The following is a 22,650-nucleotide window of genomic DNA, read 5'->3' on the forward strand; positions in this document are numbered from 1 at the left end:
CGCTGGGGTGCCCAGGGATGCTGGGATGCGCTGGGATGCGCTGGGATCCCTGCCCTCCCCGCTGCCATTCCCAGCCGCGCTCCCACAGTGCCACCTACCGCGCTGGCCCGGGAGGGCACCGGGCCCCCACCTGCAGCCCCCAACCCCAGCCCGGCGGGGTCCCCCTGGAGCCGGGGAGGGGGAACCCCCCCGAACCCTGCGGGGGCCGGGAGCGGGGCTTGGGGGGGACGAGGCCTTTGCAGAGGGGGTGAAGCACCGGGGGGGGTCACCCCCGGGTGTGCTGCATGGGGGGGGCCCTGCGTGCAGCCTCCCCATAGCCTCGCAATGCGGGGGGGGCTCAGGGGGTGCCGCAGATCGCAGGGCTCTGCCCGCTGCTCCCGCAGATCCCCGAAACGGCGAAGGGGGAGAGGGGGGCGGATATCGGAGGGGGGGGGGGTGGGTCCCGGGGAAGCTGCTCCGCCTCTTCCTGCGCCGGGCGGGCGGTGAGTGCGGGCGGCCGGAGGGGACGGGGATGGGCGCTGGGAGCAGCTGGAGCGGGGTCCGGTGGTGCTGCGATGGTCCCGGTGGTCCCCATGGCTCTTAAGGGTTCCGCAGTGAAGCCCGAATGATTCTAATGCTGCTGGGCGTCCCTTGTGATGTTTCGGGGGGGTCCCCAGTGCTGCTCAAGGGTCCCAAGCACTGACGAGTCCCTGATGTTGCTCGGGGGTCCCCAATGCTGCTTAGGGATCCTCAGTGCTGCCCGGGATGTCCCCAGTGTTGCTTGGGGGTCCCCAGTGCTGCCCGTGAGTCTCTGTTGCTTCCCAGGGGTCCCCAGTGCTGCCCAGGTGCCTCTAATGCTGCTGGGTATCCCCGGCGCTGCTGGAGTGTCCCCAGCACTGCCTGGGGCTCCCCAGTGCTGCTCAGGATGTCCCCAGTGGTCCCCATTTTCACCCCTCGCTGTCTCTGCAGGCAGCGATGCCCGTGGAGCCCCTGATCTGCTCTGACACTGCCACACGGTGAGTCCCGGCCCCGGGGGGGGGGCAGAGGGGCCTCGTGTCCCCACACTGGCGCTGTCCCCATTGCGTGTCCCCGCAGGGTGAGCTCCGTGCTCAACCGGGATGTGAAGCACTTTGGGAAGAAGCACATGTTCGATGCGAGCGAGGAGACGTGCTGGAACTCGGACCAGGTTTGGGGATGAGGATGGATGCGGGAGCTGGAGGGTGGGATGGGAGCTGTGCATACGGTGAGCCCCCCGTTGTGACAGAGCCCTTGGGGTCACTCCTGCCCTCAGGGCACGTGCCAATGGGTCACCCTGGAGTTCCCCTGCTCTGTCAAGATCTCGCAGCTTCACATCCAGTTCCAGGGGGGATTCTCCAGCCGGGTGTGCACACTGGAAGGTGAGGAGCTGGGCTGGGGGCACGGGGTCCCTCTGCCTCAGTTTACCCACACCTACATCCCACAAGGGTTATTCCCACACTGCTGGAAGGGCTGAGGCCATGGGCTGGAGCAGAGAGTGGTGAACAGCAGGGACCTGGGATGCTTTGGAAGCTGCTGGGGACCTGGTCCTGGCCCTGCAGCAGAGCAGACACAGGGAGGATTTTGTCCCCTGCAGGGTGCAAAGCAGGCGAAGCACTGGAGCGAATCTCCACCCTGTACCCCGAGGACAGCAACGCCATGCAGATATCCTTTGCTGTGTTGTGGGCTGGGTCGAGCCCCTTGGCAGAGGGGGTTCAGAGCCCCCCGAGGCAGTGGAGGGCAGGGGGGCTATGGCAGAGCTGTGATTTAAATGTAGACCTGTGGGGGCTGCTGCTGCAGCTTTGGACATCCCCAGCCATGGTGCACCCCTTGGAGGGGGTCTCCATGTGTCCTGGCATCCCCCTGCCTGTTGCAATCCTTTACAGGCCCCCCACAGATTCCAGGTGGAGGAGACGGTGCTGGATAAGCTGAAGATCACGTTTGAGAACAGCACGGACTTCTTTGGGAGGATCGTTGTGTATCACCTCGGGGTGCTGGGGGAGAGGCTCTAGGGCAGCACAGGGGGGCTTCTCCCCATCGCCTGTGTTCCCCATGTGGAGGGGGGGACAGACATACAGCCCCCAGCTGCACCCCGAGGGACTGAGAGGAACCCCCTGTCCCATGGGGTGGCAGTGACAGAGGGACACTAGTGCAGACATCCATGGGCTGGACTTTGAGCCCATGGTGGGACACAGCCTGTGTGACTGCATGGATGGATGGATGAATAAATGATGTCCCTGCTCCTTCCTGGCTGCTCCTTGGGCAAGTGGCACCCTGGGACTGAGCCCATGGCCTTGCTGGTGCGTGGCTGGAGGAGAAGAGAGAAGCGTCCCCCCCTGGGCTCTGCCTGTCTCTCACCTTTCCCAACTTCTCAGAGCAGCTCCATGCAGCCTCACAGGCTCCAGTGCGGGATGGCACCGTGCTGGCTGCCAGCTGGGGCTGTGCTGTGCTCCTGGCTGGCAGGGTGATGCTTCCTGCTGCCTTCTGCTCCTGCCTGTGGGTATTCCCTGGCTGGTTACAGCCCTGTGTGGAGGGAAGGCTTGGCAATTCATGAGCATAAGAGGGAGCTCCAGAGAGGAATACCAGGCCCTGAAGAGGTTGGTTGGCCCAGTTCCCCTCGTGGTTGCCCAGAAGCTGGTGCTGGATCAGGGCCTGGCAGCTGTGACAGGACAGGGCTCCACATGGCTGCTTTCAGGTTTAATTCCAAGGACATGGTACCTGTTTGCGTGGTCTGAATGCAAACACAAGCGCAGCAGCTGAGCAGAAGAGTGAGTGTCCCTGGTGTGAGGCCTCATGGCCGTGTCACCTCCAGAAGAGGCACTGATGCACCCAGGACAGGCAGTTCCCAGCTTCCTCCATGTCCTTCCTTGAAGCATCGTGCCACTGCCCATTCCAGAATGGCTGGGTAAGGTCACAGTGTTCCCAGAGGAGAGCCCTGTGCCAGGCAGGAGCAGTGCTGGAGCTGCAGCAGGAGCAGCCGCTGTCATTCCAGCTCCTTGTTCTGAAACAGCTTGAGGATGTGGTTTTCCATAACCTGTTGGACTAACGGAGGGGAGAGAAGTGACACGGGGAAGCCAGGCTGTGAAAAGCCAGGACTGCTGTGTGCAGGACCCTGTTTTCCAGTGGGAGGCTGGAGAACTCCTTTATCCTTTGTCCCTGTGTCCCCACCCTATCTCCAGCACAGCTCTGGTTTGGAGGAGGAGCAAAGGGACCAGGACCCATTGATTTCTTCAGCTTGGTTTCTCTGTGTGGCAGAGCAGGGAGCTGTGCTGGAGAGCCAAGGAAAGCCCCAAGCAGGGCTGGAAGCTGGGAATTGCCTGGAGGCTTCTCAGGGCTCTCTGCCAGGCAGGGGGGGACACACTTGCCTTTCTTGTGTCCCAGGGCCACAGCCAGATCCATCGGGGTGTAGCCAGAATCTGCCTCTTCCGTCAGGTCAGCGCCGCGAGCTGCAAGCAGTGGGGATCAGTCCCCTGCAGGTCAGCACAGGGTGAGGGGACCCCCAAAAGGTGCCCGTCCTTGGGCAGCTGCTCAGGCCTGTGAGGTGGTCAGCACCGAGCAGAGCTTCCCCGTTACCTAGGAGGGCCTCGACGCACTTGACGTGATTGCCACGCACGGCGTAGAGCAGGGGAGTGCCACCGTTCTGCAGGGAAAGGGAAGGGGCTGGGTCACTGCCAGCCTCATGTGGGGCCGCCCTCACCCAGCTCCTGCTGCTCACAGGAAAGGTTTCATTCCCTTTGTTCTACACTAACTTCAATTGTGTCATTGGGAAGATAAAGTTCTGAGCACCGTGTCCTTGTGGCTGGAAACACCACCAGTGGGGAGCCTGCTCTAGTGGAAGGTGTCTCTGCCCATGGCAGGGGTTTGGAACTGTGTGATCTTAAGGTCCTTTCCAACCCAAACCGATGAGAGCAGTGTAGGGGAGAGGGACCTGGGGGTCCTGGTGGACGACAGGGTGACCATGAGCTGACACTGTGCCCTTGTGGCCAAGAAGGCCAATGGCATCCTGGGGTGTATTAGAAGGGGGGTGGTTGGTAGGTCGAGAGAGGTCCTCCTTCCCATCTACTCGGCCCTGGTGAGACCTCATCTGGAATATTGGGTCCAGTTCTGGGCCCCTCAGTTTAAGAAGGACAGGGACCTGCTGGAGAGAGTCCAGCGCAGGGCAACTGAGATGATGAAGGGAGTGGAGCATCTCCCTTATGAGGAAAGACTGAGGGAGCTGGGTCTCTACAGTTTGGAGAAGAGGAGATTGAGGGGTGACCTTATTAGTGTATATAAATACATAAAGGGGGAGTGTCACGAGGATGGAGCCAGGCTCTTCTCAGTGGCAAACAATGATAGGACAAGGGGCAATGGGTGCAAACTGGAACACAAGAGGTTTCACTTAAACCTGAGAAGAAACTTCTTCTCAGTGAGGGTGACAGAACACTGGAACAGGCTGCCCAGGGAGGCTGTGGAGTCTCCTTCTCTGGAGACATTCAAAACCCGCCTGGATACGTTCCTGTGTAACCTTATCTAGGTGTTCCTGCTCCGGCAGGGGGATTGGACTAGATGATCTTTTGAGGTCCCTTCCAATCTCTAACATACTGTGGTACTGTGATTCCTCCCACATCTGCCTGAGCAGGCAAGCGTGGCACTCACCCAGTCGTAGATGTTGATGTCCACGTTCCTCTCGAGCAGCAAGGTGACGATGTCGGTGTAGCCGCCCATGCTGGCCAGGGACAGGGCGCTCTCCCGCTCCTTCGCCAGCGCGTGGGGGTCAGCACCCTGGGGACGGTACCAGTGTTAGGGTGAAGGAGCCCCAGTGCTGTGATGGAGCTGGGTCACACAGGGCAGAGGCAGCTCACATGTTCCCAGTGAATCAGGTGTGTCTTAATCATCATCAGCATCTCACGTGAGGACTTGAAAGCTCTTCTTCATAAATGAAGCCTTATGTGGTTCCTATTACTCAGGAACCCATCACTAGTCAAGGTGTTCCCAGCCCTATCGAGATGCCTGTATAGTATCCACTGTTTCTTTTAGTACTGATTTACATAGGAAACCTCCCTGTCCTCCAAGCCCTTGCCACCACATACCTCTCCTGGACTTCATTATGCCCTTTATCAATATACCACCTTATTTATTTTGGGTTCTGTTTGTCTCTCTAGTCATGCACTTCAGACTTGCTGCTAATATGGTAACAGGGTTTGGGCAGTGATTACGAGCTGTGAGTGCTTGCTAACAGTTGGATATGGGACAGAGCTTTGGGGAGCAGCTTGATCCAGAGCACAGGAGGATCTGGTTCCTGCTTACCCCCAGACAGCCCTTGACTGCAAGCCCAGCACTCAAGGACGTTGCAGCAATGAGTTCATTAGCTGCAATGATGCCTTGGTGAGCACATTTGCAGGCAGATTACAGGGCCCCGGTGATAAGCCTGATCTCAAATTACCAATAAGCAGATATTTAATTACAAGCAGTTCTTGCTAGCTGTGAGGTAAGTCTCTTCATGCTCTTGACTTAGCTCACAGCCCAATGGGGAATAGCATCTGACAGCACCTGAGCTGTTTGCTTTGCAAACGTGTCCCATTTGGTGCCATGGGAAAGATTGGCTGAGACAGTGCCAGGATGGTGCTGGACAGTTTGGCAGCCACTGGGACTGGAGGCCGGGGGTCTTCTGTTAACAAGGTGCTGCCTAAGTGTGGTCTTACCCATTCCAGCAAGTGCCGGACTGTTTCGATCTCTCCAAAGGCTGCAGCCCAGATCAGCGGCGTGAAACCTCTCTCATCAGGCTTATTGACCAAGTTCTCGCCTGCACAAACATGGGTGAGACATGAGGGATAGGAAGGGTAAAGCCCCTTCTGCTCCATGTCCTCCCAGTAAACCCAGCAAAGGCTATCAAGCTAAGCTGAGGGTTTATGAGAGTGACTGGGGTGAGACCCCAAAGAGCCACAGGTACCTTTCCGAAGGTGCTCCTTGAGTTGGCCGAGCTCCCCCTGGGCAGCGAGCTGGTGAATGGACAGTGCTGGGGGACAGACAGAGTTCACCCATCAGGCTCAGACACTCCCCGGCTCAGCACCCGCTGCCTGCCTGCGTGTGGGCACTCACTGTCCAGCGTGGCCGGGAGGGCTGAGACCTCGTTCCCTCGCTGCCTGTTGGTCAGCGTGTTCGAGTGCTTCAGGGGGAAACCTGCTCCCAGAGAGAGGACAGAGTCAGGACACGTCTCCTCCGTGCACAGGGAGGAGCCACACTGACTTGAGACCGAAAGCCTCCTGCACGCTCAGCTCTCCTGTGCATGAGCTGAAGCTGTTCCCTCCTGTCCCTGGCAACAACAGAGCCATCTAAACCCGAAATTATTCCTCTGCAACTAAACCCAAGATGAGGTTTGAGCAGTGCCACAGGGACCCGCAGCTGAGCAGGGAAGATAAACCAGCCCCAACAGCTGCCTAAGGAGGGGCAGGGTCCATCTGTGGGAGGCAGGGATCTGGCATTAACAGCATAATGGCACATGAGGGATGCGCTCATGTTCATCCTCATGTTTCCTACCCCTCAAGAGCTCCACTTGGAAACCTCAATGTGTTTTTAACACACGAGTCCCAGTTTAATTAGGAAAGCACATGAAGAGTTTGGCATTTCCCATTCCACTGCATGGAGCTGGAGCGACCTCTCACTGCCAGCGCAAGACATCACCCAGGTGATTTGGACTTGGCCTTGCCCTGTTACGGGAGGGACCAGCAGCAAGGCTGTTCTGTGGCTCTCTTTGAGGGATGAGGGACCCAGCTGACCCCGGTGGGGCTGTGCTGAGCACCAGGCTTCGCAACACTCACTGTCAAGAGCCGAGAGCTCGGTGCTCTTCTGTTCGTCCATCGAGGGCTTTGTGAGCACATCTGCTCCACCTGCAAACCCAGGGCAGCCGCTGGGGCCTTTGCTGCAGCTCTCCGGGGGGGGGGGCCCTCGTGCTGCACACCGCGACCCAGCCATCACTGTAAGCCCCCCAGAGGTGATCCCAGTGATCCCGGTGCACAGGGGCAGGCGCTGGAGGAGCCCGGGTGCGCACTTGCCCCATCACAGCCCCCTCACCCCCAGCACTCACCATCCCCATGGCCCAAGCGCGCCGTGGCCAGGGCCGGCTGCAGACACACGGCGGGGGCACCGCTGTCCCCCGCGGCCCCGCTCGCACCCAGCTCCTCTGCGCCTGCTGCTCCCTCGGCTCTGTTCTCGCCCTCCTTCGGGAGCTCCTGCGCAGCCCCGGCGCTCGGGGGGGTCTCCTGGGGTCGAGCCGCTGCTCCTTCACCTTCCATGGGGCAGCTGCCACACAACAACGAGTCGGGAGTGGGGGGAGGGGGGGGGCACCCCGGAGCGGAGCGGACGGGCAGGACTGCCGGAGCCCCCAGCCCCTCCGTGCCCTCCCGCTCGCCCCCCGCACCGGCCGAAGGCCCGGAGCCCGCCCGCCCTCCTGCTCGCAGCGGGGCCGGAGGGACCCGTCCTTGCTAAACCCGCGGCCACCCCCCCGCCGCCCGGCCCGACCCGGCCGAGCCGAGCCCCGGGCTCACCCCCGGCATCCTCCGCCGCGGGGCCCCGCGTCCTGCCCGGGCACTTCCCCTTCCTCCGTTGCGGCGCGGCGGGGCCCGGCCCCCCAGCATTTGCCCTTCGTGGCGGGGCTGTGAGCGGTGAAGTGCCCGGTGGGACGGCTCCAAAGGGGAGAGGAGGGGGGGTCTCCCGGCCCCGCTGTCCCGCACAGGGCCGGGGGTAGCGCCGGGGGTAGCGCCGGGGGAACGGCGGCGCTGGGGGAACGGTGGCGCTGGGGGAACGGCGGCGCTGGGGGAACGGCGGTGCTGGGGAACGGTGGCGCTGGGGCGCTGTTTCCAGCCGGGGCCCTTTGCAGGGAGGAGGAGGCGCCGCGGCGCTGGGTTTGGTGGGCGCCGGCGGAAGCGGACGCGGCGGCGGGAGGGGACGGGGACCGGACCGGACGGGACGGGAGGGGATGGAGGAGCCGGAGATGCAGCTGAAGGTGAAGAAAGGTGCGAGCGGGGCCGGGGAGCGGGGTCTCGGTGAGGGTCGGCAGTCGCGGGACCGGTCGCGACAGGGCCCTGCGGGTCGTGACAAGGCGTGGGCGTTCTGCAGCGACTGCAGAAATCACGACAGGGCCTTGCGGGTCGTGGGAAGGCCCCAGGTGGCGAATCAGCGGCTGATAATTGGGTGTCGAGGTAACAACAGAGCCCGGATAGGCCCCGCGGGCTTGGTCGCGATAGGACGCTGTAAATCGGGACCAGGCAGGGCCCGGCAGCTGGGGGCAGAGCCGTGGGGGCCCTCGGAGTTCGGCCCTGCTTTGTGTCCCCTGGTCTGGATCGTTCTCTGCCTGCTCCGCCGGTCCCTGGTGTCGGAGGGACACAGCGGCCGTGCCCGTGCCCGTGCCCGTGCCTGTGCCTGTGCCTGTCCCTGTCCCGGGGGGTAGAATCCTTCCTGCAAAGCTCATTCCCGTTTGTGCGCTGCAGCTCCCCCCTATCCTGGCATCACAGACCTGGGGCACCCGAGCGGTTGGCACTGAAACCAAAGCTCTGAGGGAGGAGGAGAGAAACCCGAAACTGATGCAGGAGCTGCACTTGTCCTGCTTCCGCCCGGGGCAAACGCTCCCTGAGCATCCCCTTGCTATGAGCAATGAAACAAGCTCCAAGTTTGGGCTTTGATTACCAGGAGCTGATAATTCTCCTTGTGAAGCTGCAGGGAAAGAGGGATCAGAGCTGTGACTCAGTTGGAAAGATGTTCCCATGGGGCCTGGACAGAGCCCGAGCCAGGATGAGAGGGGTGCAAGGAGGGGAAGAGGCTCAGCAGCCACCTCAGAACAGCAGCAGAGCTTCCCTGGTTGGCAGCCACCAAGCCTCCTCCATGGGCTTTTGTAGGACATCACCTTGGGGAGCAGCAGCGGGACCCCGCTGGGTGCCCTAAGCAAGACAGGTTGGGAGAAGCAGCATTCCCAGCCAGGCACAGGAGCAGAGCCTGGGCTCTGCTCAGCTCTTGCCCCCCTCCAAACTGGTCAATGACAGGCATAACCCTGAAACCAGAACAACCAGAGCTTGTAGGGGACCATGGCGGCGGTGACATCCCAGGCTGGCTCTGCCAAGGGATGGGGACATCCCAGGCTGGTTCTGCAAAGGGATGGGGGCATCCCAGGCTGGTTCTGCAAAGGGATGGGGGCATCCCAGGCTGGTTCTCCCAAGGGATGGGGACATCCCAGGCTGGTTCTCCCAAGGGGTGGGGTCATCCCAGGCTGGCTCTGCCACGGGATGGGGACATCCCAGGCTGGCTCTGCCACGGGATGGGGACATCCCAGGCTGGCTGTCTCAAGGGATGGGGACATCCCAGGCTGGCTCTCCCAAGGGATGGGGACATCCCAGGCTGGCTCTGCCACGGGATGGGGGACATCCCAGGCTGGCTGTCTCAAGGGATGGGGGACATCCCAGGTTGGTTCTCCCAAGGGATGGGGACATCCCAGGTTGGTTCTCCCAAGGGATGGGGACATCCCAGGTTGGTTCTCCCAAGGGATGGGGACATCCCAGGCTGGCTCTGCCAAGGGATGGGGACATCCCAGGCTGGCTCTGCCAAGGGATGGGGACATCCCAGGCTGGCTCTGCCAAGGGATGGGGACATCCCAGGCTGGCTCTCCCAAGGGATGGGGACATCCCAGGCTGGCTCTCCCAAGGGATGGGGACATCCCAGGCTGGTTCTCCCAAGGGATGGGGACATCCCAGGCTGGTTCTCCCAAGGGATGGAGGACATCCCAGACTCTCCTCTTCCCATGCCTGTTGTTGCTCTTGTTGCAGTCACAGACAAGTTCACAGAGAGCATGTACGTGTTGGCCAACGAGCCCTCGGTGGCACTGTACCGGCTGCAGGAGCACGTGCGCAGGTCCCTTCCTGAGCTCGCCCAGCACAAGGTGAGTTGGGCTCCACGTGGCCTCCAGAGCTGCCACCCTCAAGCACAAAGTGCTCTCCTCACCTCTCCTGTTGTCCCTACTTCACCTGCCTAAGGGGGAGCAGGAGGGAGGGAGGAAACTGGCCTCTGGGGTACGAGGTGCTGCAGGACCCCAGCTCAGCGTGAATTAGAGAGAATGATGCAGATTTACCTGTGGAGCCAAGTCAAAAAGCTACTTGAGAGTGCAGCCATGATCCTGTGCTCTCACAGCTGGATTTGTGCATGGAGACAAAGAGAAAGGAGTCAACTGTTTTGTACAGGGAGGAGGGAGATGCTGAATCTGATTACCCCTGCCTGCAATGGGAGGTTTTTATCTCCTACATAAAATAAGGAGGAGGGAAGGGGGAGAGGGAAGAAACAACTGAGAAGAGCCCACATGAAGCAAAGCAGGATAATGAATCGCATCTCACAGCTGTGTTCCTCCTTTCCTCCAGAGCACAGACTCTTTAATGCCAGCCTTGTTGTCCTTCTCCCTCTTCTGCCAGTCATGATTCATTAGGAGTGATGTCTCATGAATAGATTATTGCCTCATGTCTATGCTAATGCACTGTCAGGCCCCATTTTTCACCTTTGCTTTACAGCCCTGGCTTTCCAAATTAACCTGGATTGTGACACTTTATTATTCAATTATTTATTAATGTTTTATATAGGTGTCTGTATGCAGTGGTTGGTGTATAGAGATGTATGTGTGTGTGCAGCACGTGCTGCTTGTGCCACTGGCATTCTGGAGACAGGGTTGTAATCTTATTCCTGAGCTGTCACTTGCTTTCATTTAATCAGGATAGTCCCACTTTCAGGGGATGTGTCCTGAACAAAAGGAAGTGGAGCAAATTGTATGACAAGCCTTGCAGAGGGAAGAGATCAGTTCCCATCCCTGAGCAGTGCCTAGCAGGGATGAAGGTGGGGGACATCGCAGCAGCACTAATGGAAGGAGTGCTGAGTGAAGGTGCCAGATGCAGAGTGGTGTTGAGCAGTGGGGTTTATGCCAGGCTAAGGCTCTGCAAACCTTTGGTTCTTTCATTTTCCCTGCTCTTTGCAGTTATCTGCAGCGTTCTGGGACCTCTCTGGCTCATCCAAGTTCATTTCCCAACTGCAGCCCTCCCAGAGAATCTTCTTTTGTAGCCAGAATTGCTGCTGGTTTTCACTTGTGAGAAAGGAGGTCACACTGTCCTGTGGATGCCAGCAGCATCTGTGAGGACCTTGCACCCTCTGTGTGACTGCAGCCTCACAAGCATCAGATCCCTTTGGTCTTCAATGCCTTCATGTTCAGCCTTGCATCCTCCCTCCTGCTCTGCTCTCTAGCCCAGCTGGAACAGCGGTGGTCTTGGCACACGAGGAAGAGCTCCCTGCAGTAACAGTGCATGGCAGGACAGAGCTGAACTGATCACACGGTGGCCTGGTGTCACCCCAGTGCCTGTTTGCCTCTCCAGTGTTAGAAGTGGGGCAAGAGCTGGGAGAGAATGGAAAGAAAATGGTTTGTGGCAGCTGGAATAGAGCTGCTGTGAGGGACGTTTCCTCCAGCCCCATCAGTTCCCATGTTCTCCTCCCTGCTGATAACTGGTAGGAACTGGGAGGATTAAACATAACTCAGGCCTGACTGTGCTGCCAAGCTGCTGGCAGTGGGCTGGTGGCCAGGTTCTCTCTGTTGTCCTTGATCCCACTCTCATTTTACCCCAGTTTCAGGCATTGCTGTTTGCAGTGAACAGGCCGAGCCTGACAAGCCCAGGCAGCCAAACCCCAGGAGGGAGGGATGTGCTCAGGGCCATGGTCACAGCATTCCGTTAGATGAGGATGGATATTTTGGGTTGCTCTGCCAGAGCCCATTGGCTTTGTGGTTAGAGACTGGAACAGGAGGGTGTCAGCAGGGCTGTGCACCGTGAACGTGCTGTCAGGTTTGATCTGGATCAGAGCAAAGGCATTAAAGTGCTTTAAATGCTTCAGAATAGAAAAGAAGAAAAAGAAATGTTCTGTATGGATCTGTTCTTAAGTAATTTAGTCCCAAGATGCAGGTAATATATAAAGGAAATGGGATTTATTGGTGGTTTCCAGCTTTCCTTCAGCCGTGCAACAGCTCTGTCTCTGGCTGTGAATGGTCCTGAGATGCAGCCTTTGAAATTTCCAGGGTTAAGCCTTGGAAAAATTGGGAAGGAGGGGGCTGGGAGAAAAATTTCTGCAGGGAGAAGGTCACCCCCGTGCCTTTACAACAAGGAACTTGCTGTGGTTTGAGAAAACAATAATCTTAATACCTTCCTCCCATCTCCGAGCAGATTTACCACCTCGCTGATAAGATCCTGCTGAAGGCTCTCACTGCCTCCACACGTTGAGGCTGTGCTGCTGAGCCCTGCTCCACACAGAGCAGCCTGGCTGCGTGTCTCTGCTCTTTGGTTAACTTACAGCTCCTCATTAGTTTATTCCCAAGCACCAGTAATAAATCAGTAGTGCTGTTGTGTATTAATAGCTGGCTTTAGTTCTTCAACTGCATCCAAGGGCATAGCCTGGGAATCTGAAGAAAGGACATCAAGGAAAGATTAAGAAGTGAGGAGCTCTAGGGAAAGGCTCTTGTTCCTAATTAAGGCCATGAAAATCCCAGGAAGTGGTGGGAATGCTGGGAGCAGGCATCACTGCCTCTGATGATGGGAAATGACTAAAACATCCCAGTGCTCAGCAGCGGCAGGGCACAGGCTGTGACACCCACACCTGAGCCGTGGCAGGGCCTATGTGGTTGTTCAGGGTATCTGGCACCTCCTGGGGAGAGCAAGGGGAGGAGCTGCAGGGAAGTCTGTGCATCCTCTGCAGCTGCCTCTGCCCTCAATGCGTGGTCCCATCAATGGGGGCGGTTGTGGTGTTCTGTGGGGTGTGGGTCCTGCAGGGAGCTGCCTGGAGTGTGGCATGTACAGGCTTGTTTCTTTTGTGGTCTCGGGCTCTGTGGTCAAGCATCCTGATGGAGGACAGCCTTTGAACAGCAGAAATGATTCTGGATGAAGTCCAAGCTCCTACCCCACCTCCTTCACTCACAGAAAGAGGCCTTGGGTTTCCTCTGGCTCGTAACTAGACCCAGCAGAATAGATGGGAGAATTAGCTCCCATGAGAATGTATTTTGCAAGAGTGCCCAGACTACTTGAGGGCTTTTGCAGTAGGTATCTATTGAGCTCTGAATTCAGCTGCGCTCTCATTGTGATTTGTGGGGTTTGGTTGGTTTTCCCTTTCCTTGGAGCTAGTGCCCAGTTCTGTCCTGTGCCAGGACTGGCCGTGTGCAGCACTGCTTCAGTTTGTGCCCAGTTGACAGGGTTCCTCCCAGCTCGTGATGGGAAGGACACGGTGCTGACTGCTGCTTGGGAGCAGACCCTGGGGTCTCAGGGCAGGTGGGAGGACAGGGATGCTGTACAAACCTTTGTGGATGGCAGGTCTGCTGAAACAAGAACTTCCCAGCAGCTTTACCTGGCTTTGCAGCAGGACTAAGGACTGAACTCCACGGGAGCTGTGTCAGTTCCAGCTGCCTGCTGGGCTGGACACACCAGGGCATCCAAGTACTCCAAAACATCCAGCTGCTCCCTTGCACTCAGCACCATTGCTGGTTGCTCACAGCCCGACTGTCCATGGCTCCCAGCTGGCTCATGGGCTAAAAGAGCTAAAGCCAAGGGGAATTTTGCCAGAGTATCCAAAGATACAATCCTAGTATCCTGAACTAGGAGCCCTGCCAGAAATACACACAATAAATGCCCCTTAAATGCTAGTGTGTGGCTGTGTCTGCCCAGCACACGCCTCATGGTGTCGCCTTGTCTTCTCTTTCAGTCCGACATGCAGAGCTGGGAGGAGCAGAGCCAAGGAGCCATCTACACAGTGGAGTATGCCTGCAGGTACAGGGGCCTCCTCCGAGCAGGAGGGTTGTGTTCACAGGCAGAGGTGTAGTGGTAGAAACAAAGCAGGAAGCTGCCTGTGGTTCCCTGGTGTCTCCCTGGTCTAAGCTGAGAGAGCACAGTCAGGGTGAGGGTAAAAGCAGTGCCTGTAGGGACAGGCCAAGGGGAATCGCTTGAACCTGCCCGAGGGGAGACTGAGCTGAGCTCTTAGGCAGAAGCTCTTCCCTGTGAGGGTGCTGAGGCGCTGGCACAGGGTGCCCAGAGAAGCTGTGGCTGCCCCATCCCTGGCAGTGCTCAAGGCCAGGTTGGACACAGGGGCTTGGAGCAAGCTGCTCCAGTGGAAGGGGTCCCTATGGCAGGGGTTGGAGCTGGAGGAGCTTTAAGGTCCCTTCAACCCAAACCAGGCTGGGAGTCTATGATTCTATGAAGCTGAGGGTTTTATTGCCAGTCCTCTCTGTCGGTGTGTGCTCCAAACCCACAGCACCTTTGGAAATACTGACCTGCCTCCATGTCCCCCCCACCCCTCTCTGTTTGTCTTTCAGTGCCATAAAGAACATGACTGACAGCACCGTGTACTTCAAGAGCATTGACAGCCTGCTCAAACACGCCATAGCCATGAAGGAGCAGCTGAATGCTGCCCAGGGCCGCAGGTAACGAGGGGATGTGCCACTGCCCCTGCCCAAGTGGGCTGGCAGAGGCCTTGGTGACGCAGCACAGTGCAGATATACCAAGAGGTTCTCTCAGTGACAGGATGCTAGGCTGTTATTTGCAAGAGAACACTGCTTGCTTTCCAGTGATCTCCTGGCCTTGTTCACTGGGAAGCAAATGATCCAGTTTATAAAAGGGTAACTGGAAAATAATTTATTTCCTTGTTTAAAAAGGGATGTTTGGTTGTATAAAACATATTTTTGTTGTGTCAAAAGTGTTTGGAGTGAGATGATGCTACTGACACGGGGTAGGTGTGAGGCTGTTCTCTGTCACATGTATGGTTCTTTTGGCCCAGAGTCCCACAGAGATAAGTGGTAGCAGAATGATGAGGCATTTCTGTATGGTTGCAGTTGAACTACAGCTACTAAAATATCTTCCAGCAGGTTGCCTCAGTCCAATGTATGTGTCTCTGCCTCCCTCCCTCTTCCTTTTTGAAGTCTGGCGGGGTAGGAGTGAGATAATTCCCAAGTGCCCACCCCTGACAAACCCACCACAGTGAACAGAGCCCCTGTGTCTGCAGCACAAGTTTGCTCAGACACCTCTGGTCCAGGTTCTGTATTTCCCTGCTGCCTGCTTGGCAGGGTCATGCTCTGCACAGCCCAGAGCGGTGCTGAGTGGGTTTGTGGTGGTGTGCCTGCAGATTGCTTGCCACCCACAGGGACCCGTGTGTGTTGCTCTGTATCCTACACAGCACTCTGAAAGCCCTTCTTGTCTAACTCACTCTCCTGCTGCAAGCAGGGAGGTTTTATCTGAGAGAGCCCCTGGTTCTTTGCATCCCTATGGCTGCTGTGTCCTCCCTGCCTGCTGGATGTGACCTCTCTTTCTTTTCACAGCACTGTTGCCCCACAAGCCAAGAATCCTCCAGCCAGTTCCTGATTCAAGACTGGCCGTCCTCTGCTGCCTTCTCCAGCCCAGCTCCATGTTCTCCAACCACAGGGAGGAGGGAGGAACCACCTACTCAAGCTGTGAAGCTGCACCAAGGCCTCTGCCTGCTTCTGTTCCTAGTAATGGGTGCACCTGAGCAGGCAAACCCTGCTGCTTTGGGGGGCAGCTCTGTCCCTTTGCTCTGCAGGAGGGAAATGGGGTGATTCTGTGCTTGTCCTTTCCAGGTCTCTTCAATGGCAGACTGCTATGAGGCATTTTTCTCTCTACCTCTGGGCCACAGAGATATCTCTGCAAAACTAGGTCTTGCTTTCAGGGTTTTGTGGGTGGCTGTGGAACGATGTAATGCAGGCACGCTTTGGCTTTGTTCAGGAGGCATTCTGCAAGGAGAGGGTTTCATGTGTGTGCCAGGGAGCCGCTGAATCGGGTTTCAGGGAGAACAATAATAAAAAGAAAACACAAGAAAGTTCTGTCTAAAACCTCCCCCTGTTGCTTGCCTCAGGCTGAGGGCTCTTGGAGCCTGCTGGCTTGGCGTGTTTCAGAGGGCACGGAGCAAAACAAAGACATGCAGAGCCGGAGCCTTTCAAAGGAAAAAGGAACTGTCCTGTTCTTCATAAAGCCAACAAGAAAAGGGCTGTCTCCATCCCCTGTCCTGCAGTGGGAAGCAGAGCCGGTGCACAGCTTTGGAGGGCACTTTACAATGGATGCAGCTTCAGTGTTCATCTCTCCTGGAATCAGCTCTGTTCTGCTGAAGAATTTCCCAAGGATGCAGGGATCAAAGCAGGGCTAAACTCAGTTCCCAAAGGAATTGTATTGTGTTGAGGGAATCTCTGAGTTGGTGGCCTCTTTTCCCTCCCTGAAATGCTTTAGTAGCTGCTGAATGATAAGGAATTGGGGAAGAACCACCTGTGCTGCTGCTGTGGGCCAGGGCAGGGCTGGTGTGAAGCTGTGAGTAACCAGTGAGGTGTTGGTCAGAGGGACAGAGTGAGCTGAACCTACTTGTGTGTCATGGCAACAGCACTGCCTTTAGTACCTGTGCTCTGCCCTGCATGCAGCAGCGCCAATGCAAACCCCTTCGAGAACCTCAGCTGTGAGAGCCTGCCCTGCTCTGGGGGCACCCCGGTAATTCTGAGGTGCCTCCACTGCTGAGCAAAGCCAGGGCTGCTCCAGCACAACCCTTTCCTTGTGGAGAGCTGTTGGTGGCCCTGCTCAGCAAGCTGTGTTCTGCTCAGAGAGCAGACATGCTGGTGACCAAGCTGCAGGCTCTCTGCTGCCCCAAACCCACCCTCTGTGGCCTGCAGACTCCTCTGCTTCCAGCTCACTTGCTCCTCAATCTTCCTTGTTTTCTTACCCCCTGCCTGGCTGCGCCCCGATGGGTGGTTGTATGATCTGCCTTGGTGTAGTGATGGCTCCTGGGATGGGGGGGGAAGAAGGAAGGAGGCAGCAGAAGGACAGGGAGTGATGGATAGAGAGCTCGGCTGGGATCTGCTGGAGAAGGAGAGTAGGTCTGCTTATGGACAAGGTCCACTTGCTTCTTCTCACCCACATATTTGTTTGCTGCAGTTACAGCCGAGGACTTTTGGCTTTGAGTGGAGGTGGTGTCTTCTCCATAAATCAAAGAGCATCAGGCAGCGGCTGCACAGACCCCCAAGCACGATGGTGGGAACACAGCCACCCCCTGCTCTGGTGAGACAAGACCTACGTTAAGCTCTAAATACAGATGCAGATCTTAGCCCTGGTGCTTGCGGGTCCCATGGGAGGAGATGGGGAGAAGGGGTCCCACTTCCACTCACACCAGAGTCGAGTCCTTGCCCGAGGCTCCAGGTTTGCGAGACATCAGGTTCCTCATCTCCTGTGTGATGCTGTTCCAGGGCTTGCCCTGTGCCTGCAGCAGACCCGACTCTGCTGACAGTGTCCTGTGTGTTCGGGGCAGGTTGTAGCTCTCCTTCCCGGGGCTGCCGGAGGAGGTGAGGTTGCTGCTGGCCGGGGAGCCCAGCTGGGATTTGCGCTCCAGGAAAGGAGGGAAGGAGAATTCCCGGTGGATCTCAGGCCGAGGCCGGGGCGCAGCCACGTTCTTGTTGTTGAGATCACTGGTGGAGGGGTCACCGTGCTGGGCAGAGTCGTTCTCATACAGGGTGTGAGAGACCTCAGAGCGGCCGCGCCGGGAAACCTGGGAAGCCCGAACCAGGGCATGTGTGACCGTGATGAGCAGGACAATGATGCCAGAGGAGAGGATGCAGGCGCTGGCGATGCCGGCCTCCAGCTCAAACAGCAGCAGCATGTAGATGGCGAGAGCTGGAAGGAGAGTGTGGAACATCTTGAGCAAGGACTAAAGGGAAGCATTTGACCTGTAGAATTCAAGCTGAGGAGCCCTGGTGAAGGCTGCTCACCAAGAACAGCAACTCCACACTACAGGGATGAGCTGTTTGCATACAGAGGCGGTGCTGAAGGAGAAACTCAGCAGCTCAGAAGCATTCCCAGCACAGGGGTAAGGGGGGGACCAACACTTGCCTGTCAGGTAGACAGAGACCCCGCAGCAGAAGAGGCCGATGGCAGCGTGGCGCACGGTGCGGCTGTCCAGCAGGAACCAGTCTGCCCTGCAAGAGAGGTGAGAAAACACTGTGTGTGCTGCTGCTCTCAGCACAGGAGGAGCACTGGTGCTCTGCAGGAAGGCTGCTGAGAAACTGAAATGGGTTTTGCATAGGGAAGAGGTTCAGAGCCAGGTCACAAGGGTTGCGCTGCTCTGGGCCAGGAGATTGAACATCGCTGGACAGCTCAAGCTTTCCCTGCCTTGCTGCTGTGCTCCAGAGGCCTGATGGGCTCAGGGGCTTGGGGGACACAAGTGGATGGAGGCTTTTTGCAGGTGGTTTGCCCCCGTTCAGCCAACCCTGAAGATCAAGGAAGAAAACGGAGCCTGCCTTCCCCATAAAGAATGACAAGTGAAGTGCTGGTACACTGACTTAAGCAAGGCCAGGTTCTCTCTTCACCCTTGGGATTGGATTTCTATGCTTGGTTTCAATTGCAAACCTTTTGTCTGGAAGGGGCTTGGTACTTGGGCTGTGTTTAAAACACCTGAAAAGTCCAGCTCCTTTCCAGCAGGGCCTTTGTTTCCCACCTGCCACAAACCCCTGCTACCAACAGCTCTTTGGATGTCTTTGGAGCCAGATTGACCTGGCAAACCTCAGTCCTCCCTGGCTTTGGAGGCTGCTGTCACCAGAGGATGCCTCTGTTATTGGTCGTTGGGGGATGCAGTGCTCCGGGGGGAGCTTGGCAGATGGGTGCCAGGCAACTCAGGGGTGTCTGGAGAGATACTGGCAGGACTGCGATGGTTGCACACTGCAATAGGAGAGGGCTGGAGCAGCTCTGCTCTGGAGCCAGGCTGAGAGAGCTGGGCTGGGGCAGCCTGGAGAAGAGAAGGCTCCTGAAGGGGAGACCTTAGAGCAGCTCCAGTGCCTAAAGGGGCTGCAGGAAACCTGGAGAGGGGCTTGGGACAAGGGCCTGTAGGGACAGGCCAAGGGGAATGGCTTGAACCTGCCCGAGGGGAGACTGAGCTGAGCTCTTAGGCAGAAGCTCTTCCCTGTGAGGGTGCTGAGGCGCTGGCACAGGGTGCCCAGAGAAGCTGTGGCTGCCCCATCCCTGGCAGTGTTCAAGGCCAGGTTGGACACAGGGGCTTGGAGCAAGCTGCTCCAGTGGAACGGGTCCCCATTGCAGGGGTTGGGACTGGGCGAGCTTTAAGTCCCTTCAACCCAAACCAGGCTGGGATTCTATTAACCAGCCCCTTGAACCAACTGACCATGTCCAGAAATCCCAGGGAGCTGTAGGAAAACGTGCCCTGGTTTGGCAGGACCAGCAGCAGCGGCACAATCTCCTTGTGCTGCAGGACCAGCTCTTGCATTGCACCCCTGCAGCATCCAGCTCCTTCTGCCCCACAGTGGAGCTTGGGCAGCCGAGGCTGCTGTGCCCTGGCCGTGCCCCCCCCTCCATTGCCTGGCCCCTTCCCCTCCTCCTGGGCTTGTTGCAGCCCCTCGGCCACTGCCACCCGCGCAGGGACCCCCTGGACCCGCTCCCCAGGGAAGAGCAGGCGCTGGGGTTCATTAATGACCTGAGTCGGGGGGGACTGGGGGGGAAGCACTTTGTGTGGAGCTGGCTCGGGCCATTGAGCGCAGCGCTGAGCCGTGGAGGGGTAATTCAGTGTGACAGCCCCGACGTGGGAAAGGTCCCTGGGACGTGAGCGGCTCCCCTAATGAAAGGAGGCCACGAGGAGACGGCAGCGACCAGTATGGCGCTGCTTGGGCCACCGCATCTCCGTGTCCTGAAACCCTCCCAAACACGAGGGTAACCCTCAGTGTGCAGCTGGGGAAACCGAGGCACGGCCACACTGAAGTGATCTGCTTCAGATCCGCTACAGAGGGACACCAGCCCGGGGCTCCCAGTGCCTTGTGTCACCTGCAGCAAAGCTCAGAGCAGCTTCTGAGCATAGAAACGCTTTAAAAGCAGGGCATTTGGGAAGGCCACCAGCAGGTTCTGCAGCCCTGCAATGGTTGCTCTGTCCCTTAAATCCTTGAAGGAGTCACTGCTGTTGGAGCCTGGGCTGCCTTCTACCTGTGACTTCACATCTGGCTGCTTGATTAGTGCTGCTGGTTCGCACTCAGGGTCATCCAAGCTGACCTTCCCAATGTCGAAATGGAGCATTTCCCAGCACAGATCAGCACCAGGGCTCAGGCAGACTCAGTGCAGGGGGAGTTCTCTGCTGTGCCCCTTTGCCAGCAGTGACCCAGCTCCCAGAGCAAAGTTGGCTGCAGGAGCTTTGTGTTCTGCAGAAATATTTTGCTCCCCTTCATTAATGAGCCCGCAGAGCATCAGCTTCACTTGGAAGATGCTGAGAGGAGATGCTGGAGTGCCTCCAGCCCCGGTGCTCCATGCAGCGCATTGATGGCTTTCTCTAATTAGGGACAAAAGGAACTGTTGAGACCTGACCAGTTCCTTTAAATGAGTTTTGTCTTAGGTCAGAGTGGGCCCAAAGTGGTCCTGTGGGGAGCAGTTTCCACCAAGATGCTTTTAAATCTGATTATTCACAAGTTGGTTTTATCTTTTAACCCAGGAGTGGAGCCGGTGCTGGGCAGAGGAGCACCAAGGAAGGGGAGAGGAATTGCTTTGGAAATGGTTTTGTAGGTGTAAATGTGCTGGTAATGATTAAGTCAACACATGTCTATGGTTAATGATCCCAGGCCTGGGGTCATTTTGGTGCTGTGTGAGTGGCCTGGGCAGTCACCCCAGCAGAGCCCACTGCAAAGGGACAAATGCGGGGTGCTCCTGGGTACTGCAGCCAGGCCCAGCACGTTCTCCCTGCCCTGGTCCCAGGGCTGGTGTGGGTGACCCCACACGCTCCTGTAAGCTCAGGGAGGGACCCTGATGCACGCACTGCTTTGCAGAGAATTATGTATTAGTGCAGCTGCTATAAACTTGCTCCTTGCACCCCAAATTAAGGGGTCTTGGGGTTCATCACGCTGCTTCCCAGGGATGATGATGGTGGATTTGGGGACAAGTGCTCAGTGAGTGCCCAGCATCACTCGATCCTCACAGCCCCATTTTGCACAGGCAGTACTGGGAAGGTCCTGGCAAAGGTGGGGCTTGGGGCGCAGAAGGGGTCGGCATGGCCGTGTGTGAGCCTGTGCCAAGGGGCAGGCACCCTGTGACAGGACCCTGCACCCCGAGCCCTCCTTGCACCCCCAGTCCCTTCCGTGCCCCTCCACTCCCGCCCAGCCTCCCATTGCCCTGGGAGCCCCCCCTGCACCCCGGGGCCCCCCAACCAACCCTCCTGCAGCCCCCGCGCCGCCGCTCTCACCGGTCGGGCCCGGGCTGCCCCCGGCACAGCTCGGTGCTGAAGTAGCCGTGGAGGAGGCAGAGGAGGAGGCAGCTCACGTTGAGCACCAGGCAGAGCGCGGCCAGCACGGCCGATACCGGCAGCAGCACGGCGGCCGCCGGCTCCGGCAGAGCCCCTCGACCGGCACCGGGACCGGCAGCGGGACCGACCCGGCCCGACGGCAGCTGGAAGATGAGGCTGGAGGCGAGCAGGGCCATGGCGGCGGCCAAGGTGCCGAAGAGCAACAGCACCGTCAGGGCCCGCTGCGGGTAAGCGGAGGGCATGGCGGGCTCTGTACCGGGAACCGGGACGAGGAGGGCACCGGGCCCGCAGACTCGCTCCGCGCCCCGAAGTTGCGTGCGGTGCCCTCACCCCCGGTGCTCCGGTTGCTGGATCTCAGACCGGGACCAGGAACCGGCACCGAGACGGCGGAGCTGCGGCCGTGCCGGGCGTGCGCCTCCCTCCCCGCGCAGGGGCGGACCCGTCCTCCCTCCCGGGCCGGCCCCTCGCCGCGGGATCCCCCCTGGACCGGGATCCCTTCCCCGGGCAGCTCCGCCCAGCGTCCGCCCCTCGACGGGGCCGCGAGAGGCAGCTCGGACCGGATGGGGCTCTGGATGGATGAGGGACAGGAACCGGACCGGGGCGCCCCTCAGAGCGCGTCTGGGCTGGGGTGGATGGGCGGAGGGACGGGCGGGGGCCGCAGCAGCAGCTCCGGACCGTGCATCCCGCTGCTCCCGTTGGCTCTCCCCGTTCCCAGGGCCGGCTTCCCTGGGAAAATCCTGGGACCAACCCCACCAGCCTTAGCCCAGCCTTGGCGTGGGCTGAGCGGGGACGAGGATGGAAAGAAAGGGACACGGTGGTGCCCTAAACCTGCTGCAGAGATGCGTTCAGACTCCACCTCCAGCCGCAGCACCCTCGACGGGTCAGGAGCAAGCACCCAAAACGTTCTCAGTCCAACAAGGCTGAGAAAGGACCCACGAAGTGATGCCCTGCCCCTTGTCCTTGGGGCTGGGACAAATTTCCAGTGTCATTTATAAATATCCTGGGAAGCAGAAGCAGCTTTTCCCTTGGGATCTGCCCCGCTTGGGAATCAGGAAGGATTCGAGGAGGATTAATTCAGGAAGATTCACTCTCCACATCACCTATTACCTTGAAACAGACCCTGTGCCTTGGGAGCAGCGGGGAAACTGAGGCAGAGTTTGGAACCCATGTCCCCAGCACACCGATTCCTCCACCATAGGAGACAAGGGGACATCGGGGTAGGGCCTTTCCATGCACACCCCCGGGCACACCGCCAGCGCCGCTGCCTCCTCCAGCCCGGTGTCATCAGCGCCTGGGCCCATTCCAAGCCTGGCTGTGGGATCTGGACTGGGTGACCTTTCCGTCTGGCACTGGAGCGCT

General features: G+C 58.4%; 4 protein-coding genes across 6 annotated transcripts; 2 read left to right on the forward strand and 2 right to left on the reverse strand.

Annotated features, from left to right (window-relative positions):
* The first annotated feature begins 851 nt into the window (after positions 1-851).
* Positions 852-2,205, forward strand: NR2C2AP (nuclear receptor 2C2 associated protein). Of its 2 annotated transcripts, none has more exons than XM_061351296.1 (5): positions 852-995; positions 1,075-1,165; positions 1,244-1,376; positions 1,592-1,659; positions 1,890-2,205. In XM_061351296.1, exons 1-5 carry the CDS (start codon positions 955-957, stop codon positions 2,004-2,006), a joined length of 450 nt encoding a protein of 149 aa, XP_061207280.1. In that variant the 5' UTR covers positions 852-954; the 3' UTR covers positions 2,007-2,205. The 2 variants fall into 2 exon arrangements, with proteins under 2 accessions (XP_061207280.1, XP_061208093.1); XM_061352109.1 differs by having other exon boundaries at positions 853-995; positions 1,271-1,376.
* A 638-nt stretch (positions 2,206-2,843) lies between these two features.
* RFXANK (regulatory factor X associated ankyrin containing protein) lies at positions 2,844-7,710 on the reverse strand. Its single transcript, XM_061346677.1, has 10 exons — positions 7,521-7,710; positions 7,061-7,275; positions 6,795-6,863; positions 6,076-6,156; positions 5,927-5,992; positions 5,679-5,779; positions 4,633-4,758; positions 3,568-3,634; positions 3,360-3,440; positions 2,844-3,036 (listed from the first exon to the last, which is right to left on the reverse strand). Exons 2-10 carry the CDS (start codon positions 7,266-7,268, stop codon positions 2,978-2,980), a joined length of 858 nt encoding a protein of 285 aa, XP_061202661.1. The 5' UTR covers positions 7,269-7,275; positions 7,521-7,710; the 3' UTR covers positions 2,844-2,977.
* BORCS8 (BLOC-1 related complex subunit 8) lies at positions 7,337-15,852 on the forward strand. 2 transcript variants are annotated; one of them, XM_061346872.1, is made up of 6 exons: positions 7,337-7,341; positions 7,949-7,988; positions 9,789-9,901; positions 13,732-13,796; positions 14,339-14,446; positions 15,338-15,852. In XM_061346872.1, exons 2-6 carry the CDS (start codon positions 7,952-7,954, stop codon positions 15,378-15,380), a joined length of 366 nt encoding a protein of 121 aa, XP_061202856.1. In that variant the 5' UTR covers positions 7,337-7,341; positions 7,949-7,951; the 3' UTR covers positions 15,381-15,852. The 2 variants fall into 2 exon arrangements, with proteins under 2 accessions (XP_061202856.1, XP_061202775.1); XM_061346791.1 differs by lacking the exon at positions 7,337-7,341 and having other exon boundaries at positions 7,911-7,988.
* A 377-nt stretch (positions 15,853-16,229) lies between these two features.
* Positions 16,230-21,662, reverse strand: TMEM221 (transmembrane protein 221). The gene is made up of 3 exons (XM_061346998.1): positions 21,232-21,662; positions 17,898-17,983; positions 16,230-17,681 (listed from the first exon to the last, which is right to left on the reverse strand). The coding sequence occupies exons 1-3, from the start codon at positions 21,531-21,533 to the stop codon at positions 17,176-17,178; spliced, it is 894 nt and encodes a 297-aa protein (XP_061202982.1). The 5' UTR covers positions 21,534-21,662; the 3' UTR covers positions 16,230-17,175.
* Positions 21,663-22,650: the final 988 nt, after the last annotated feature.

Source organism: Neopsephotus bourkii, unplaced genomic scaffold (assembly GCF_033783945.1).
Source record: "Neopsephotus bourkii isolate Nb327-2 ecotype Australia unplaced genomic scaffold, CSIRO-AGI_Nbou_v1 NB_2, whole genome shotgun sequence".
Lineage (NCBI taxonomy): Eukaryota > Metazoa > Chordata > Aves > Psittaciformes > Psittacidae > Neopsephotus > Neopsephotus bourkii.